The following is a 20,055-nucleotide window of genomic DNA, read 5'->3' on the forward strand; positions in this document are numbered from 1 at the left end:
TGTGTGAGGAGAAAAAAAAAAAAGAGCATTGTTTAATTGCAGAAGTCTGGCAAAACATCAAAGAGCATAGGAAAAAGATGTTAAAAAAAGAGAGATCTGACTGACAGCCCAGTAAAGACAAAGCCTGCTGTTGTTCAGCCTCTTTCTGTCTCGCTGCTGGCAGGAATCACTAGCCTGCTGTGGCTTTCCTTAGCAGACAGAGGCCAGCCAAATTACATAAAACACAACGCTTTTGAAATTTCCTTCTTAAATTGTTTTGATGACAAGTTCCCATTAAGAATTGTCGTGAATTCATCAGATAGTAGATGCAGCTTCCTCTGCTATCCGGGAACTGACCATCGCTGGCAAGTTTTGCTCTGGCACCAAACCTTCCTGCAATAAAGCCACAGCGCTACAAAACAGCCCAAGTGATCATGGTGGAGGAACACAGATCTTGCCTCTTTGTGAAGCACAGAAAAAGATAAGAAAACACTTTGGTCACCAATCCTGCAACATGTGCACACCCTGAAGTAGCCTGCAGTTACTGGGCCTGTTGCATTTATTGCACGGCATCGCTCCACAGGGTCTGAAGATGGGGTTTTGGAGGGTACTGGTGAACCGGGACAGTGCTTCAGTCAAGTGGAACCAGCAGCACAAATTTGGGAAGGCTGTTGTGAAATGGTATAGATGGGTTATTTTGTGTGGCTGCCCATGAGGAAAAATATTTAACTCTCATACTAAGGAAATGTACTGATGTAGGCTTGTAGGAGAAGGCACAGAAAGAACCTGACAATAAAAAAAAGGGGAAAAAAAAAAAAAAAAAGAAATACACAAAGAGCCAGTGAAACTTCACAGTACTCCAAATGCTCTGGAAAAACAACCCCTTGAACGCCTCCTTTTCATTACCCCGGGGGTGAGGCTATCGATCACAGACCAGGGGAGGGGGAAGGCGGCTGCAGGCGGCAGCACAACAAAATGGCCGAGGCGGTGCCGACCCCCCGGTAACGCCCAGCGCCGCCTCTCCCCCCGTACCCCCGCGCCAGGCCCCAGGCACGGCAGGGGGACGCCCCAGGGGAGGCCGGCCGGGGCTGAGCCCCGAGCACCCCCTGCTCCTCAGAGAGCAGCCAGCGCCATCCCCATCCCCTCAGCCCCTCATCTGCATATTGTTACCTTTGCGCCGGGGCCCGGCCAATCAGCGGGCGCCGCTCACCTGCTGGCGGCGGGGCGGGGGCGGTGCGGCTTCCCCGCGGCTCGGCTCGGCTCTCCCGGACCGCACCGCGCCGGCAGCGGTACCGGCACCGGCGCCATGGTGTGCGGGGGCTTCGCCTGCTCCAAGAACTGCCTCTGCGCCCTCAACCTGCTCTACACGGTGCGGGGCGGCGCGGGGCGGCGCGGGGGGCTTCGGGGGACGGGGTTTGGCGGCGAGGGCTGCCCCGCGGGGCTGGGGGAGAGCCCTGCGGTGTGTGTCTGGGGGGTCCCGCTGCCCCCCGGTTGGGCTCCGCTGCCTCCCCGAGAAGGGAGCGGGGGCATGGCAGGAGGGGGACGCCGTGCATTAGGGTGGGTAACTGCCCTCTGGGGGGTCCTGCCCCCGGGCAGGCACCTGCTGTTATTTCGGTGAGTCTGGGGGGCGGTGTTCAACAGCCAGCAGTAACGTTGGTGGTTGGGGTGTGGGTGTTTTTTTTCTTTTTTCTCCTCCTTTTCCATGCTCACACGAGGCAGCGCGGGGAGCAGGGCTGCGTGTAATGGCTGCCCCCGGCTGCGTGTGCCCAGGGAGTGAGCGGGTCTGATGGGGTTCAGCCACCAAACCCTTCCCGTCGCCAGCGGTTTGTCAGGTGTGGCTGTAAGCTCCTTGGAGGGGTGTGAGTGGGTGTAGGGTTGCTTCTCGCTGTGGTGGGAACACCGGGTGGTCCTAGGAAGTCGCACGGGGTCCCTGTGGCACTGTGCCTTGCCCACGTTCGCCCCAGCTAACAGAGCAGGCAGGCATCGTCTGCTTTGGCATCTGTAGTCTCAGGTAACCTTTGTGTAGTAGACCACGGTGAAGGTAACTTGGAGTGCTCCACCCTGATTTCTCTTTAAGTAAACCAAGATGTAAAGCAAGATTTTATTTTCTTAATTGTTATTTCTTGTACGACAGGTGAGAAAAATGTAGGTCTTTCTAATGTAATATATGTGCACAAATCTCAATCTGTATGCGTTTTTCATGAAATCTCATTGCGTATTCTGACAGGCAGATACTAACCAGATCTATGGGGTCCGGTAGGACTTGTGAGCATATTTAGCCTTAAAGGGGTGGGTTGATCTCTCAGACCTCCGTGGTACCGTTTGTAACACCTGTGCAATGTACCTGTGCCCTGAATCTTGCTCTGATGTCTCTGAGTAGAATTTACTTTGTGGGTGTCACTTGGTATTCATCTGTGTCACCTGTGCAGAGCATATGCTTTTGCTGAGAGGAAGGAATGACTTTAAATTACAGTAACTGGGATATCCACCTGTTACTGCTTGTGTTGCCGATTAATGATTGGTAAGAGAGGAGATGGCCTGCTCTCAGTTTTCCAAACTGGAAAAGCACATGGAAGACCAACAGAGAACGAGCTTCACCTTTTTAAGCAACAGTAATTCACAGCAAGGATTGGTGAGAGGAGTAGTGAGGAGAGATAACAAGCTCTGTTAGGTAACACTTCTTGAACATTCAGCTACATCAATGTGTCTGTATCACGTGCTTGGGGGAGTTATAGTTTGTATTAAGCTTTTTTTTTTTTTTTTAAGCACTTCTAGAATATCTTGAATTTCAAAACAGCAAAGTAGGATATTGGGGCTTGCTGTCTTGTTTTACTCTTATTTTCTTGTATACCAAGAAAAATACATATCCTGGCAGTAATAAATCAGTTACTGGCTTAAGGTAAGAAACCAGAAACTGCCTAACCTAATTGCTTGCTTACCATTCTTTTCAGGTGATATTTGCTGATGCGTTTTGGTTTTTCTCTGGACTGAGTTAATGTCCTTAGGCACAGATTCTATTTTAATTTTTTTTTTCTGTGAGTAATTCTGGCATCTGAGTCTTGCTGACTTCAGTATGGTTCCTTGCAGGTATAGGAAGAGTAGAGAAAAATAATTGAAACTGTTGGCTTAGTATGTATAAAATGAAGTGCATTGCTAGAATAAGGTTTTACATGGAAGAACTGTCTGCCTACAATAATTTTTAGAGTTCTAGCTTTAGATATCTGACCAATTTTGTTTTAGTCAATCATATTTATGTTTTCCTGTGAATGTCAGACCAATATAAACTGTTTAAAAGGGCTGTCCGTGGAGTTCATCTGGATTCAAGGATGCATTGTAACTACAGGTTTCTAATCTTCCAGGTATGAGAGAACCCTAGTTGCTTGCCTCACCGGTATTTGCTCATTTTAATCAGACAAGGATTTCCTTAGGTAGACAGTGTTCCTTTCAAGGAAGTCCTGAGTAATTCTGTTGAAGGGTGAACAGTTGATATCTTATTTCAGATCAGATTCCCCAGAAAGGAAAGGGAAATTCCCAAGTCCTGGCTAGTGATGAAAGATTGAAGTGGTGGCTGGGATGCAACATTAAATGTATTTAAATTAAAAAAAAATACAGTTCATTTGGATGGTATTTGCTGTTTTTATTACCTGAGCAGCTTAGTTATTCCTGCAGCACCAAACATTAACTGTTTGTTTTCAGTATGTAAATATCTTGCCTTTGTTTTTAAGAGCAGGCTTTCAGTTTTTCTTACACCTAGAGTGGCTGTTTGATTTTAAGGTAAAACATTATCATTAAAAGTAAGTATTTTCTTTAGTACCACAGGGCTCATGCCATGAGAGCATCCATGTTTCCTCATAACACTAGAAAGCACCTTATCAAAATCATCTACTTCTTATAGTACTTTGCTCTCTGAACTTGTTTCTAGACTGCCTGTTCAGTGCCCTCCCTGTTCTTTGCATCGCTATTGAAAGTATTGTACTTGAAAGTTTGTGTGTTTTTTTTTTTCCTTTACCTCTTGCTGTCTGTTCTCTGGGTGCAATAATTACTGTAAGTAATTACTACATTTGTTCTGTCTGCCACCTTTGCAAAATTGCCTTCCCTGTGTTATGTAAATATATGCAAAGATGAGGACAGAAAACCCCAGATTTGGGCAGCAAGTGTTTGGCATGGTGGGGCTTGTAATAGTGCTCGTGGAAGTTGCACATTTCCCAGTGCAGAGGGGAGAGCACCTTGCATCCCCCAGGAAGTGTGCAGGCTCCATCTCTTCTCACTCTGGATAGAGAGAGCTGGTGTCAGAGGCAGGGTAAACATTTGGATTTTCCTAGGGAAAGGGAATGCAGCTGTCGCTTGTGCTTTCTGGTAATTTCCTGCCTGCTGCAGTGGTTATGCAGACCCAGGTACTAGCAGGCAGTAATCAGAGAAACCCAATTCCTGTCCTACACAGCAATTTCTTTCACAGTGGTAGAGGAACCTGTGATCTCTGAGCTCAGTTCCCTTTTGGTTCAACTAAGTTTTTCTGCCCTGAGAAGCAAGCAGCAAATAGCTTGCTGTGTCTGACGCTCTCCGGTCTGTGTACAAGCGTGCAGGTCAAGTTTGCTGCAGCACCTGCCTGTGCATCGGGCTGCTCTAACTCACTGTCCTGACTGGGTGCTCAGCAGACGGGGCAGGCTGCCTTGGAGTGGTTCCTTCTTTCCCAAGGACAGTGTGAAGGCAGCAGGACGAGCTGTGCTGTTTTTGTGTGTAAGTCCAACAGTGGTACAGAAGCTCCCGACTATGTGGCAAGGAAGGTCAATGTTGGTCATGTTAATTTAGTGTGTTTGTTTTCCTTGGCTTTTCTGGAAAGCTTCTGTGCTCACACTTGAGAATACCAAAGAGTATCTACACTGAAATATATTTTAAAACTTGTCAGTCCTTGGGCATGCGCTCAGATTTGCTGTGTGTCAGTTTGTAGCCAAATTGTGGGTCTCTAGATCAGATATGAGTGTTTAAGTGTTTTTTTTAATTATTTATTTAGAAACAGCTTGTGCAGAGTATGTAGTTGCAGTTGGAAGGCCTAGGAAGGCCAGACCACCATGCTTAATAAAAGAACTGGAGAATGATAGGGTGCAGAAGGGGGAGGTCGTATGGAGTATGGTATGTTTTGTTTTCTGATGTGTTCAACCATTCTGACAGTGCAGGTGGACACTTTAAAACCAGTATCATTTAGAGATGCCCTTTGAATGCCCTGAAGTAGTCTTGGAGCTCAAATCATTATTTTCTACTGACGTTTTCAGGTGGAGGGTGAAATATTTGTGGAAGAAGATCATTTATGAAATATGTGTGGAAGGATCACTGGGCTTCCTGAAAACATTTTCCATTTATTAAAAAAAAAAAAAGGGGGGGGGAGGGAGGGGGCAAGCAAAAGTAAGCATTTTAAAAGACAGCTGCTCCCATTATACAGCAGAAAGCTTGCATTTCCCAAAACCATGGAGTACAAAACAAGGGTTAAATCTCACTGCTGGTTCAACCTTACAGAAGCTTGTGACATGGTCAGCAACAATTTGTTCCTAATTACTGGCCAACAACACAAAGAACTCTGAACTGGGCCATCAAACCCAAGGAGCTGGCTTCTGTGATAAGAGACAGGAATGCTGCCTTTCACATAAATTGCTCACTCCACATCATGCCTTTCAAGGCTGTTCAGTAACCAGACCACTGATAGTTCCTCATGTAAATAGAATAAGTATTATAATTGTGAAAGGTTCTGCTTTCTGTTGGAAATCCTCTGGAAGTGCCCAAAGCTTTCCTGCTTAACCTTAACTTTGCTTTCAGTAAAGCTGAAGAAATACTGAGAGGCAAAGTTGCTTATGGGTTGGATAACCTGCAGGCGTGATAAAAATCAATTTCACTTAGTCGTGGCTTGCTAAAGGTGCACCAGCACATACTGCCTTTTATATTAACACGTTGTTTTTAGATGAAGTGTGGGGAACCAGAAAAATTGTCTTGTAGATTCTCTGTGGATGTGAAGAAATGATTGACCGAGTTGAAGGGGAGAGTGGTAGAAATCTTTGACATCAAAATACCACTACACAATATAATACACAATATACCACTTCAGGTTTAGATTTTAAAGCCCCCTTAAAAGAAGTGTTATGATTATGAATTGTGTAGAGAGAGAGAGGGGTCAGGGAGGATGCGTTTCATCATGTGTGCAATCTCTCTGATTTCAGTTCCTCTTCCTTATCCAGTCTGACAGCTCTTCTGTAAATATTTTCTTTGCTGATAGTGGTGCGAAGGCTTTATAGTCTCTTAATGCAGGAATGGCGAGGCCGTATTTCTTGAAATTTAACTTCTGAAATGTAGTTTTTATTAACTCTGTTTTGGTCTGAGGCTACAAAGAAGTACTGAGAACGCTAATTTCTGTGTCTGACTTGCTTCCTAGCAAGCAGTTGAAGCTAGTTGAAATGCTGAAAAGTTGCTAGCCAGTGAAAATAGCAGATTTGCTTATGGCATGCCATTGAGGGAAGGAGGAACTGGTCTGGTCATTTGAATTGTTTGTCAGTAGTGGTGTCTAGTGAAATCATTTCTTGGTGTCTTGGTTTCTTTTTGTAACATAGAAGTTAAGCTTGTGTATAAATACATGGGGTAAGTGTGAAGGGAAATGCATTTATCTGGTGCAGTGGTAGTGCAAATGAGCAACCTTGTGCACAGGAAAACTTGGATTTAAAGACTGGTGAATTAAGAATTTGTTTTCCTTTTTGCTTTCAGATGACTTAAAGGAGTACTTTATGCAATATTAAGGGAAAAGAAAACCAGACAAGTACTATAAAGGCTAATCCTTTATTCGTGTTAACAATAAGTTAACTGGAGGATGGGACAAGCAAACTTGTGATGACTTCAGCTTCTGTCACAAAGAAATTCTACTTTGTCTATAAATTGTTTTTTTGAAGCATCTCTGAAATCCAAGTGTGTGTGTGTAATGGACAAACATTTATATGTGTATTTTTAGACGCGTATAATGGAAGATGCTTCAAGTGGAGTCTGATTCATTCCACTGATCTTGAACATACAGTCCCTAAAATCTTTCTAAAATAGATGCTGATATGGGAGTAACATTTTCTCTAATGACAAGATGCTTGATTTTCTTACTTTTTTTTTTTTTTTTTCAGACTCTGTAGAAAAAGTACTTGACCTCATAGTGAAATCTACTGTTCTTCTCTTAGGACTTGTGCTGCCTGTAGGTTTGTTCCAGGAAGACATTTAATTTCAAATCTGTGGGTTTATATATTGGGTTATTGTGTATGTGTTTTTAGAAAAGGTTGCTGGAGTTTGTATTGGTGAAGGTAGTAAACAAGGGTGTACTGGGTTTACGTGGCAAGGGCTTGGCAGCAGGGGGACTGCAGGGGTGGCCTCTGTGAGCAGAGCCCAGCAGCTGCCCCATGTCAGGTCAGGGCCAGCTCCAGCCGGATCCAAAGGGACCTGCCGCTGGCCAGAGCTGAGCCAGGGAGCGATGCTGGGTGGGCCTCTGGGAGAGCAGAGTTAAGGAAGGGGGGGGGGGGGGGGGGGGGCGGAAAAATAACTGCTGTGCAACAGCAGCTGAGAGAGCGAGGAGTGAGAAGCAGCCCTGCGGCCCCCAAGGTCAGTGCAGCAGGAGGGCAGGAGGTGCTCCAGGCACACAGCAGCAGTTCCCCTGCAGCCTGTGGAGAGGCTCCCTGGTGGAGCAGGCTGTCCCCCTGCAGCCCATGGGTCCCACATGGAGCAGATCTCCACGCTGCAGCCTGTGGAGGAGCCCCCGGCGGAGCAGGTGGATGTGGCCTGGAGGAGGCTGCGGCCCATGGAGAGCCCCTGCAGAAGCAGGCCCCGGGCCAGAGCTGCAGCCCATGGAGAGGAGCCCACACAGGAGCAGGGGGTCTGGGGGGAGCTGCCACCTGTGGGGGACCCGTGCTGGAGCAGTTTGCTCCTGGGGGATGGACCCTGTGGTACAGAGCCATGTGGGAGCAGTTCTTGAAGAGCTGCTGCCTGTGGGCAGCCCCCGCAGGAGCAGTTTGGGAAGGACGGCATCCTGTGGGAGGGACCCCAGGGGGAGCAGGGGCTGAGAGTGACCATGAAGGAGTGGTGGAGGTGAAGCATCAGGGACTGACCGCAGCCCCCGTTCTGTTGGGGGAAGGACGTAGGAGACGGTAGATGGGGGAGAAGGTATTTTTAGGTTTCTTACTGCTCTAGCTTGATAGCAATAGGCAATAAATTACATTAATCTCCCCATGCTGAGTCTGTTTTGCCCATGACGGTAATTATTGAGTGATCTCTCTGTCCTTACCACATCGTATTTTCTCCCCATTTCCTTTTGGGAAGGGGATTGAGAGAGTAGTTGTGGTGGAGCTCAGCTGCCTGGCAGGGTAAAGCCACCACAGAGAGTCTTAAATTTGGAATACTGGCTGTTGTTTCCCCATATTCATATACTTCCTGGGGCTCTGTCTTGCTTTTCTGGTTTGTGGATAGTATGTGCTTGTAGTATCTTTCTGTGAGACAACTTGCTCTAGTTTGAGGCTGTAATAAATTCTTTTGCTCTTAAGTGAATGGGACCTTTTAAATCACTGTGTAAGTACTTCTGAAGAACCATTTGTAGCTCTTTTATTGAGAACTACTTGTAAGAAGGTGTTTTGCTGTTGCATGGCTTAGGAGATTGTAGTATTTAATGAACCAGGTGGTTCAGCAGAGTCCTTGGTTAGTGTTAAACCTGTCCCCCATCCTTCTCATAAAACTTGGATTTTTGGTGTGGGGAGTGGTAAAATTTCCATGGTAGATCTGCTGGCAGTGGTGTTTGGAGGGGACTTCAGGGCCCACTTGTCTGGGCTTCTGCTCTGAGCAGGATTATGAGCAACACTAGGTTGCCAGCTGTGGCTTTGTCTACTTCAGTCTTGAACACCTCAGAGAACAGAGATTTCATCATCTTTTTGAGTGTAGCACCAAACCACCTTGCAGATGTTTTATTTTTTTTGATGTTCAGGACCTTCCAAGCCATTGCTTGTGGCTGTCACCCTTGTTTTGTTGCCTGGCAGTACTCAGAAGTGTTTGCCTCCATTGTTTTCATAACACTCCTTCATTTTCAGCTACTATTAGATTATTACTGACTAAGCAAACCTAGCTCCATCACCTGATTCTCAAACATTGTCTTCAAATCTCCAGGCCATTCGGAGACCCTTTCCAGCTTCTCATATTTCTTCTTGACTTGGGAGGTTTGAAATAGGACACAGTACTTCAGCTTGCAGCTTCTCCAGCATTGAGTTTCCTTTGATCGTCCTCCTCTTGGCTTTCCCTTCACAGTGAGAGCAGACTTTGGCTCGTATTCCACTTGGCAACCTGTGTGATCCCCAGGTCTATCTCGGAAGGCTGTTGTTCAGCCAGTCTGTTCCCAGGCTGCAATGACATAACCCAGGTGCACAATTCTGCACTTTAGGAGTGAGCCAATAAAAACCTCACAAAGTTCATCAAGGTCTGAGTTGAACCTCTAGTATTTGGAGAGTCAGTCCCTCTTTCTTGTTTAGTATCATCCATGGATGTTTGAAGGATTTGTTCTATTCCATCACCTAGGCTGTTGTTGAAGATGCTGAGTGATGTTGGCCCCTCTATCAACCCCCTTACCAGCTACCAGCAGGATGCAGAGCCATCCATTACTACTGTTTAAGCTCAAACTGTTTAAGCTCCAGCCAGGTTTCATTCAATCTAACAGTCCATTTTTCCAACCCAAGTTTTTTCAGCTTATTAATGACCTGTGGGAAAACAGATCTGTCCTATTCACTAGAAACTGGGCTGTGATTTGCTATGTTTTTGGTAGTAAATATTTGAAGCACCAGTAAGTAAGGCTAGCTTTACATAATGTAAAATTTATGTAGAGAAAATAGTTTCACTTCTACTTCAGTCTTCCAAAGATGACGTTATTTTCTTCGGGGGGTTGCTGCTGTGAAATGTTGAGTCAGTAAAATTAAACATGACATTTGGAAGATCTGTACAATCCTTTTGTCTTTATTTAGCAGAAATAGATGAGTTTTTAAATAAAAAAAGTTGGTACCTCTAGAATGTACATACTGTTCATTTAAAAGTAGTTAGGGGCACTGATTTTTTTTTTTGAACCATGATTAATTTCAAAGTCACAGTAGGTTAACTTTTCGAAATATTACATCTAAGTTCTTTGTTTCAAAACACCTGAATATACAGTGTTGAGTAGCAGCTAAACAGTTGTTTAACCTAAGAATCTTGCTTTGTTTTACAGAACTGTAAAAACTTCCCAAAACAGCTTAAGTTATTTTTCCTGTTTGTAGTAGTATGTGTTTACTTTAGTTTTTCACCTTATGACGCTATAAAACTGCATATATCTCTGCCTTTATTGCTTAACGGAATGAACAATAACAGGGAAAAATGCCTTTATTCTTTGGAGGGAGAGGACAAAAGAGTTGAAAAGCTTAGTTTACTAGACAGGGAGTTCGTTTCTTGGAGACCTACATCTGAGCAATTGGTTACGTCTACAGTCTGGATCTGTAGCTGCTGAATTGCATGTCTGACGCTTCCTGACAGCCACCTGTCGACCTGGTAATAAGAAGCCAGAGGGGATGATTCCCAGTGTCGAACCACAACTGAAAACAAAGGAATAAAAAAAAATTCATCTTTCAACATGCAGAAGAGGCACAAGCTTAATCCTAAGTCCGTTTTGAAAATGGTTTGTAAGCCTTCAGTTTGCGTTCAGTTTTGAAATACACGGTCAATTTTCCACACTTTCAAGTGGCTGAAATTGGAGGAGTCTGGAGTGGCTTTGATCCCAATCTGGCTGATACTGGATGAAGCATTCTCACATCACTTGCCAACCGGAACCCAGTAATATAGACCTGTGATCATAAGGAACTTCCAGATGTTTTGAAGAATTAGGCAGTGGTCAGCTTCATAAATGAAGAGAAAACTTATCTCTTTCTTATTTATTTATTTTTTTTTTTGGTCAAAGCTGGCCACCAGACTATTGAACATTTGAGGTTGAACAACAGGTTTAAGAGTCTAGAAGAGTATTTTTTTTTCCTTTTTACTGTCTGCTGAAAATCATAGCAGTTCTGGATTTATGTGTCTGTTTCTACCACAAATGTTTTTTGGGCCAGAAGGTCATGGTAATAATTTCTGGTGTCATACATATTTGTTTAATGTACATATCCTTGGAGCAGTGGAAGCTGAGGCAATTAACAGCAGCAAGAAGTAAGGGGTACTCTGCAGCTCACATACCACACATCTAAGAATGTTTTAAGCATAGATTTTGTTTAGATCTCCTGTTTTTTGATTTTGATCCTTTTAAGAATAAGGTGATTTAATAAACCTGTTTTAGAATTTTTAAGAAATAACTGAGCAAAGATATGGGCATTTCTGACGCTAATGTAGTAAAATGAATCTTTCCTGTGGTACAAAGCAATGAAATAAAGTGAATGGGCATAGATCAGAACAGGAAGATCTTGCACTTAACTCTCTGATAGCGTGGCTAATTTTTAACCAGCAGTTTTAGGAAATTTATAGCCTTATGCAGCATACGTTCAGAAGATCTGTCTGTGGCAGAGCCAAGGCGCTTTTGTTATTGTTTTCTTATTTTTCTCTTCCCTGTAATTTAGATTCTTGACATCTTGGCCCAGTGTTTTGATTTTCACTAAACATGATGATTAAGGTTTTTCATTTAAGAGAAACAAATATGTGAATTAATCCTGAAACTCTACTGGTATTGAACAATTTCTAACACTGTTATACTGCTCTTCTGTCTCTTCATGTTGTGAACGGAAGGTGTAGGGATGGCAAATACCCTCCTTTTCTTCTTGCAGACTGATTAAATTTCTCCTGAGGATTTGTGGCTTTTCATAAGAACTTTTTTGAGATGTGTTTCTGTCTGAACGCAAGCTGGGGGAAACTCCCACTGTTTTTCGATCTTGCTGAGCATCAAACTTGTGATCAAGAAAGCTCACAAGCTTTCTCGATGTTCTTTTAGATTTCCTTCTCTCAAAAGCAGCATTATATCAACCAGTCTTCTAAAAGATACTTTAGTTGAAAAAATACGCTCTCATAGAATCACGTTTAGCATTAAAACCAGTAAAAATGCCCTGCTTTAGGGTAAATATACTGAAATGATGGTTAAACTGGAAATTTACTTTTTTTTTTTTTTTTTTTTAAATCCCTCTGGTAAGTAGTAAAATGTCATGATAATCTTGTTCATCAGTTTTTGTTCAAACAAGTGTAAGTGCTGCTCTATATTTGTTGTTGAATAAAGCCATGCAGTTGGACTAGACAGAGTGCTTACTACTTTTTATAATAATACAGCTTCTGGGTATTTTTGGTGAGTTCAGGTTTTGGGAAAGTTGAAATTTGCATGTCAAATTGATGTTATTTAATGGAGAATGTAATAGGCGATATGTTATGCATAGGTCTAACTGTTTCAAATGAGTGTTAGGCATCTTGTGTCAAGGACATCTGCGTTGCTTTGTCTGCTTCTTCCCTCCTGTTGTAACTCATTGCAGATTTCTCTGCAGCTTTTCATGTTGGAAATTTTTTTTTTGTTTTTTTTTTTTTTTCCTATGTTTTTGGCCTGGAAACAGGAAAGGCTGGAGCTTCCTGCCCACATAAACAATAAATTCTAGCTAACTAACTGGGACAGATTCTGCTTGCTTTCCCCGAATACCATCTTTAAAAGGAAGGAAACAGCATAGGAGTGCTTTGGGTATTGAAGTAGGATTGACCTCATAGGAGAGCTAATTTCCTGATGAAACACATAGCAGAGACAGGACCCCTTAATTGTTGCACTATATGCAGTCCTTGAGATACAGATCTAAAAGGTATTTTTGTGTGACCTTTTTAACTGCTGTGTTATATCATGTACTACACAGAATCTTCTGTAACGAATTAATACAAGTATTTCTGATTACGGTAAGTTTTGGCAAAGTACGTTTTTTTTATACGTTTAGAGCTGTGGAGCTATACTCCATAAATATGCAGAGTTGCAGAAAACATCGGGAAGTTTCATTCTACCATTCTGTACTTTAAAGATGATGATTTTTATCTTATTTTGTCAATTCTGTTATAATCCACACAAATTCACTGTTTCTAGTCAGTTACAGATAGCCTACAAGTCAAGCCATGTTGCATGAGCTACCACAGTTCCTCTGTAACAGTGTTGAGGAGTATCTGTGCCTTAAAACATCTGGTAAAGTCATTTCCAGGATGAAGTGGAAAATTAGTTTGTTTAGCATTGTGCTGCTTCTCTTTGAACTGGAAAGAATTGTACATTTCTGTTAACAACCTTAACGTAAGGAATGTAGCTGTGTGTTGGTTGAGCCTCTTTTAACATGCAGACTAACTCTGTTTTCTCTTCCCTCCAGCTGGTAAGCTTGCTGCTGATTGGAATTGCAGCATGGGGAATCGGTTTTGGCCTCATCTCTAGTTTCAGAGTTGTCGGAGTGGCAATTGCAGTAGGCATCTTCCTCTTCCTCATTGCCCTTGTTGGATTGATTGGTGCGGTGAAACATCATCAAGTATTGCTGTTCTTTGTATCCTTCTGATGTGTTAGTACATGAATCATAACTTGGTTCAAGCCATGTCAACAACCTGCTCTGTGGGCTGACACCTTGTGGAAGGTGCTTCAAAAACAGAACAAAGCTGTGAATTTCTGGCTTGGTCAGGTGCAGTTTAAATTAAACATAATTCCCTGTTTACTTTATTCTAATTTCCTTGTTCTGCCCTTATTTTCACTTTGAAGACAGAACTATTCTATCCTTCTCTTTTTAAAAATTAAAATATTTCAGCTTTTTGAGAAGATTGAGAAGTGTGCCACTGTGTTACATGTTACAAACCCTTCTCACTGTGCACTCAACCATCTAGCAAGCTGGAGTGTGTGAACTACTAACGTTTAACAGTGGAGGAAGACAATACTTCCAGACAGTAAACTGGCTGTAGCTGGCAGAGGAGGGTGTTGTTACCCATACATGCTGCCAATAAGCACTTTATTTCATACCTGGTCTTTAAATGTGAACCCAGATTTGAAAGAAGCACAGGCCTTTTCAGTGTGCTGTGCTGTCCCTTTATGGGTAAGCAGTCCGTGGTGCTGCCTTGCATAACAAAATTGATCTGTTTGGATGAGAGAAGAGATTAATCAGATAAAATTCTTATATTTCTGGTTGTGGTCTGTGAATAAATAGTGATGTCTGCATCATACACAATTTAATTACATGAGGTAAGGTTTTTGCCTTGGAACATGGCAGTAAAATTGTGAATCCAAAACATGAATAAATAAAACATGATATTTTTTGGTTTTATACTGTTTTCAGATACATCAGTGCAAAATTGTGTTCCAAAAGCAGCTCTCAGTTTTTATAATCTATCTTAAAGTTACCTTTTTAATTAATTACAGTGTGATGTCATTGAACAAAGCAAAAAATGTGTAATATCTGGAGAAGTATTTTATTTATCATTGTAAGTGAAGTATCTTGAAATGGCAACCTTAGTCTGTAAAGCTAAAGAAACCAACTACAGAGATTTTTTTTTTTTTTCTCTCTCAACTTTCATTATTTCTTTGCTCATATTGTCTTCCTAAACAAGAAATACCAAAACCCCAAAATACAAGCTGTGAATACTAATAGCCAAAATGAGATAACATATGGTGATTGAGTTCTGGGGATGTTATTTGTTATCTCTTCCACATCTAGTTAGATTTTTTCTGTAGTTCTTTTGTTTCCAAAGACCTGTCCTTATCTGATGAAATAAGGCATGCCATTAGTCATTTGTGTTCTATAAACAAAATTAATTTGAGAGTATCTTTAACTACTACTTTTAGTACATGATCATCCTTTTGCTGGTTTTTATTGTCCAGTTTTCTGTCTCCTGTGCCTGTTTGGCACTAAACAAGGAACAGCAGGTAAGAAATGTTTAATGACTTCTCAGTTAATCTATAGCATAATATTTTATTTCATGTATTTATATGTATGTGTGTGTGCATATTTATCTATACATATATATGTAGTTTTCCAAGTGTGTAGTGCATATTTTAAGAAAATCTGGGTTTAAAAATGCTCTGCGGATGTCTTTTTTTATTTTTTAATTGTTTTGATTTTAAGGTTCCCATCTAGGTTTATGTTCACAGCTGTAGCAGCGTGGTATATCATGTGTTCAGCAGTTCCAGATAAGCTGATAAAATCTACAGTAATCATGATGTAAAGGTGATAAATCCACTGAATTGTTCTTGTGTAACTGAAAAAGTTATGACTACATTAGGTACAGGAGTGACTGACCCATAAGTGGAAAAGTAAGACAAGCGTCTGTGGCATGGAGAACAATTCTTACTGCATAAGAAGGAGGCAAGGGTATAGTGATGAAATGACCAGCTTCTACATGTACACACAGTTTGTTTAAAACCTTAGCAATCATGTTTAGATTAGTCGTGTGTTCTATTACTCGTGCTCTTGTTCAGTTTAGGAAAAGGATTGGAGGAAAACAATTTACGACCATAAACGTGCTGCTGCTAAGTGCTGCAATCTCATTTGCAATCCAGACTGTTTGAACATTGAAGTCATTCTTTAATATGTTATTCTGTTAGACTTTGGGATCTGAAGGTTTTAGTTGTTAAGGGCTATATAATTGGTGGAGCAAAGCTAGTTAAGAAACGTCATTTCTGTTACTTGGATGTGCCTGCTCAATGAGAAGCTATCACATAAGATTTCTGTTTGAGCTGTGTTTGGGAAGTCAACCGTTGTTCCAATTATGAAGGAAGCAAAAAGAGAATCACCTACTTTGCCTCATGTTGGTTTCCACTGATATATAAAACAGATTAATTAATGTATTTGCTTGTGTCTTGTAGAGTCAACTTCTAGAGGTGGGATGGAATAACACTAACAGTGCAAGAACAGATATTGAGAGAAATCTCAATTGTTGTGGATTCAGAGTCTTTGATCCGAATGAAACCTGCTCCTCTGTAAGTTTTGTTTTTTTTTTTTTTTTTTTTGAAGTGTAAGAAGACCTCAACCTTCTATTGTTGTATTTGTTCAATAATGTATAATTGCTTTCATAGTTGAAGAAAATAGAGGTTTTTAACAAATCTGTAAGTTAGTTGTAATGATAATACTAAGGTCCTTATTTAACTTACTGGGAACCTTACAGAGCCCTCTTTAAAGGTTCTATTTGTGTACTTGCTTTTTTGGAGTCTTATAGTTCCTAAAGCTTTGTCTGTGGCTCGCAGTCTTCTATAAAGCTAACTGGATACTTTCAATCAGTGAAGCTTCATCAGAAAATGGAATGCAATTCTCCGTTTGTATCTGTTACAGGATTGCTTTAGAAGTCACCAGTGTCAACCATGTGCACCGATAATAGAAGAATATTCTGGAATGGTGCTCAGATTTGTTGGAGGCATAGGACTCTTCTTCAGTTTCACAGAGGTAAGTAGGTTAGAAAACAGTGCTTCCCTCCCCCCCCCCCCATAATTGTGACACAAAACAAAGCCTTAAGTTTTAGGGGTTTTATTACAGGAACTCCCCACATGGTCAAACCTAATAAGGTCAAAGCTTTTCACTTTATCAGCTTGTTTAAGTCTGCCAAAAGTAGGGCTTGTCTTTATTCAACACTGGGAGTATTTATGACTTTCTGTTATTTAGACTACAAACTTACTATGTAATGCATTAAAATGTGGTGCTATAAAGCCTAAATTTTGCAAAAAGTTAGCTGTTCAGGTTTACTGTTATCTAAAAGTAATAAAGATATGCTGTTACTTTTAGCTTATTTCCATGTTCTCCCTGCTCTCTCTGTTCTTCCATGCTCCTTTGTTTATTTTTGGATTTTTTTTTTGTGCCTCCAGTAGCGCAGAGACTGTACCATAATAAATGAACTGTATTTTATGCATTATGGTGTGCTTTCTTTTTTTTCTTTTTTTTTAAAGTCTTTGGCTCTATGCTTTAGTATCCAGATGGTTCATATACTTGCTTTATCAATCAGTGAATAAAAATCGTTGGAGCAGATCTTTCATAATTTCACAGTACGGCATGTTAAAATACTGCTCCTGCTGTGTAGTGCAGTTTTCAGACTGTTTGTAGATATTGCAGCAGCAAGGGATATAGCAACTTAAGTACAATTACTCTGACTTCTGCCCTCAATTTCTGTATTCGAAATGTGAAGTTGCTGTAGGGGGTGCGTGTGTGTGTTTTTATGCGGAATTTGAAAATGTAGTGGAATATAACCCTATTCTTAAGCGGTAGCTGATGAAGTGAAACAATTTGGAGGATATTATTTATCATTATCCTAAAAACAGGCTTATGAATATTTATCTTGGGGGGGGGGGAAGGATAGCTCTAGATACTGTGATACTAGGTATCCTCTGATAAATATTTTGCTTAGCACTGTGGATACAGTTTTGGCCTTATTTTCTTCTCCCTATTGCTAGATAAGAATACCTTCTGAGAAGGTGCATTCTTTTTTAAATTAAGGTAGTTGGTGTGGGGTTGTGCAATTTCAGCAAAAGTATAATACCCTACACTCATATACTATAAATTCGTTATCGGGGTTTTATGTTTAAAACAAACTTACTAAAACTGATGGAAGATGAGGGTGGAAACCCTTTCCCTCTGCTTAATAATATCTGCATGTTTTTTTCCTTTCAGATTCTGGGAGTCTGGCTGACCTATAGATACAGGAACCAAAAGGATCCCCGTGCAAACCCTAGTGCTTTTCTTTGATAAGTTTATAAAAGACTGAATCTTCTCTCTGCACCCTCTACTTCAAAATATTAGATCTCCAGTTTGATACTTCCCAGTAATAAGGATTCTCCATGTACCCAAAAGAAAATTTTTTCCATAAGAAGTTTGTGGTTTTCATCTTTAAATTCCCACTGTTTTTCTTAAATATCTCTATTTTGAAGTAGATCAGAGTATTCAGTAGCTGGGCAGAGTCAGAGTAATTCTGTTACGACTTCAGTAGTTGACATGGTGAACTCTGTTCAGTGAGTTTTGTAGCACTACTGGCTTCTCTGCTGTCCAAAAAAAAACCAAAAAACAAAGTATTTTCTGCTGTATTCATTGATTACAAAAACTCATGTAATTTCTCATTAAAATGATAAAAATTACATGGTGGGTGTTTGAAGCTGTATGATTTTTATTAAGATTTACAATGAGTTCTAGTCAACTTCTTTTTGTCTTAGTAGTGGTCTCCCACTCTCCTGTTCTTATTTTTTAAAAAGGTAAAGATGTTATAATCTGTAGTGCGTGTAAGTGTGTATTAACTGACTACTGTACTCTTCACCCCTTCCGTACCCGGTTTGTTTTGTTTTCTTGGGGGCAGATTTAGAGTTGTTTTGACAATTAAAAAGAAGTACTTTTATGGATATCTTCACTATGAGAACAACGAATGAAGAAAACCATTGATGTAATCTGGAGCTAATTAACCTGAGCCTTTTTTCTTTGACAACTGAATGAAATTTGGTATTTGCACAACATAAGCATTGATAGTGGTCTGTCATCTTGTTTACGTAGGAAACCTGACTTGGTGTTTGGAAAGCTGTATAAATATTTTTACAGATAGTATAAAACTATTGTTGTACTCACTTAGCAGTATATATTCTTCTGTCATCCAACTTCAAGTCTTGATTTGATAAGAAATTGACTAGTGGGGAGGAGGAAAAAAGGAGAAAAAATGAGGGGAAAAAAAAAAAGATTAACGTTAGAATGGCACATCATTCATGTGCTGAGTGTTGTCTAAGCTAAAGGAGAGCACGGTCCCTGGTCCAATCTCCAACACAAGTGATCCATGAGCTGGAAGATGTAAGCAGCTGGAGGTGTGCGTGTTCCATTTGTTTCTAACCACAATGAATTGCAGACCTATACCTTTTCTTAATTAAACTGCTGCTTCTAGCATGGTGTAGGCAGTTTCTGTAGCCTGAAAGACAGCTTTGCAGGGAGAAAAAGGGAAGTGTATTAAGGTCATCTGCCTTGCACACAGTAGCTGAGTGTGGTGGAAGGGCTGTCACTGAGTGCAAATGAAAGAAGGTTCTCATAGGGGTCGCCTTTTGCTAGGCAGATGCCTTCTCGCTTTTGCAAAGAAGGCACAAACGAGTTGAAATACCTGCTTATCAGAATGCTTTCAGACTTCATGTGCCCAGTGCTTCTCAAGAAGGAATTGTTTCGAGGTTTCAAAGGAAAATGCTGAACCTGAACATGGAGAGGGCTATGAGGAGCTTAGGTCAGCTTGTCCTCAAATGATTCTTCAACATCTGCTAGTAGCGCCATCTCCTGGTGTTGGATCTGTGTATTCCTGCTTCATATGTCTGGAAGTATTGCTTTCTGCTTCAAGGACGTGCTGAACCCATGTACTGAGGGGAATGGGACCTTAAAAGCCTTCAGACTGTTACTGAAGTATAATGTAAATATGCACAGTCTTTTTGTTTTTATTTTCCTCCAAGTGCTGTCCTGTTAAAGGGTACTTACCCTGCCATTCTCAATACGTGTCAAGAGGACAGTGATGATCTCAAAGCTGTCCGTAGCAACAGCTAATTTTCCTAGTCTAGATGGGCTTTGTATTCTGTGCATTAATGTCATAAACCAGAGGAAGAGAATTAAGGAGGAGGTTTTTGAATGTTAAAATAATACTATATCATTGCTTCGACTTTGAAATTTTTCTTCATTGTATTTAGAGCTTGGTTTGGGGTGGTTCTAGCTTCATGATTATAGTAGGTGATATAGAGTGTGTACATGTGTGTTACTGAAGAAATACTGAAAATGTTACTACTTCAGAAACTGTCATGCCTCAGCACACTTAGTGTGAATTTAAGTGTTCAAAAGACAGATCAGTGGAGCATAAGATTTGATTAAAGTTTTTCTATTGTATTAATAATACTTTGTCTAAGACTGGTTTTTTGTTTGTTTGCTTTTAAAATAAACTACAAACCTTGAAATTCATATCAAAGATACGGATTCAATTTCAGAATCTGATTCTTAAGAGGGGGCAGTAAAACACATTTAAAAAAAATACCACATATACTATCCGACCTGTAAAATATACCTTAAAATCTGTAGCTGACAAGAGAATAGGAACATACTGGTGTTACGAGTTTGCATT

General features: G+C 41.1%; 1 protein-coding gene across 1 annotated transcript; it reads left to right on the forward strand.

Moving 5' to 3' along the window:
- Window positions 1-1,174: 1,174 nt before the first annotated feature.
- TSPAN13 (tetraspanin 13) lies at window positions 1,175-19,824 on the forward strand. The gene is made up of 6 exons (XM_084281418.1): window positions 1,175-1,348; window positions 13,347-13,514; window positions 14,798-14,878; window positions 15,818-15,931; window positions 16,281-16,391; window positions 17,607-19,824. Exons 1-6 carry the CDS (start codon window positions 1,286-1,288, stop codon window positions 17,679-17,681), a joined length of 612 nt encoding a protein of 203 aa, XP_084137544.1. The 5' UTR covers window positions 1,175-1,285; the 3' UTR covers window positions 17,682-19,824.
- The last annotated feature ends 231 nt before the right edge of the window (window positions 19,825-20,055 follow it).

The sequence above is a fragment of the Netta rufina genome, assembly GCF_964035555.1.
Source record: "Netta rufina genome assembly, chromosome: 2".
In the NCBI taxonomy this organism is placed as follows: Eukaryota; Metazoa; Chordata; class Aves; order Anseriformes; family Anatidae; genus Netta; species Netta rufina.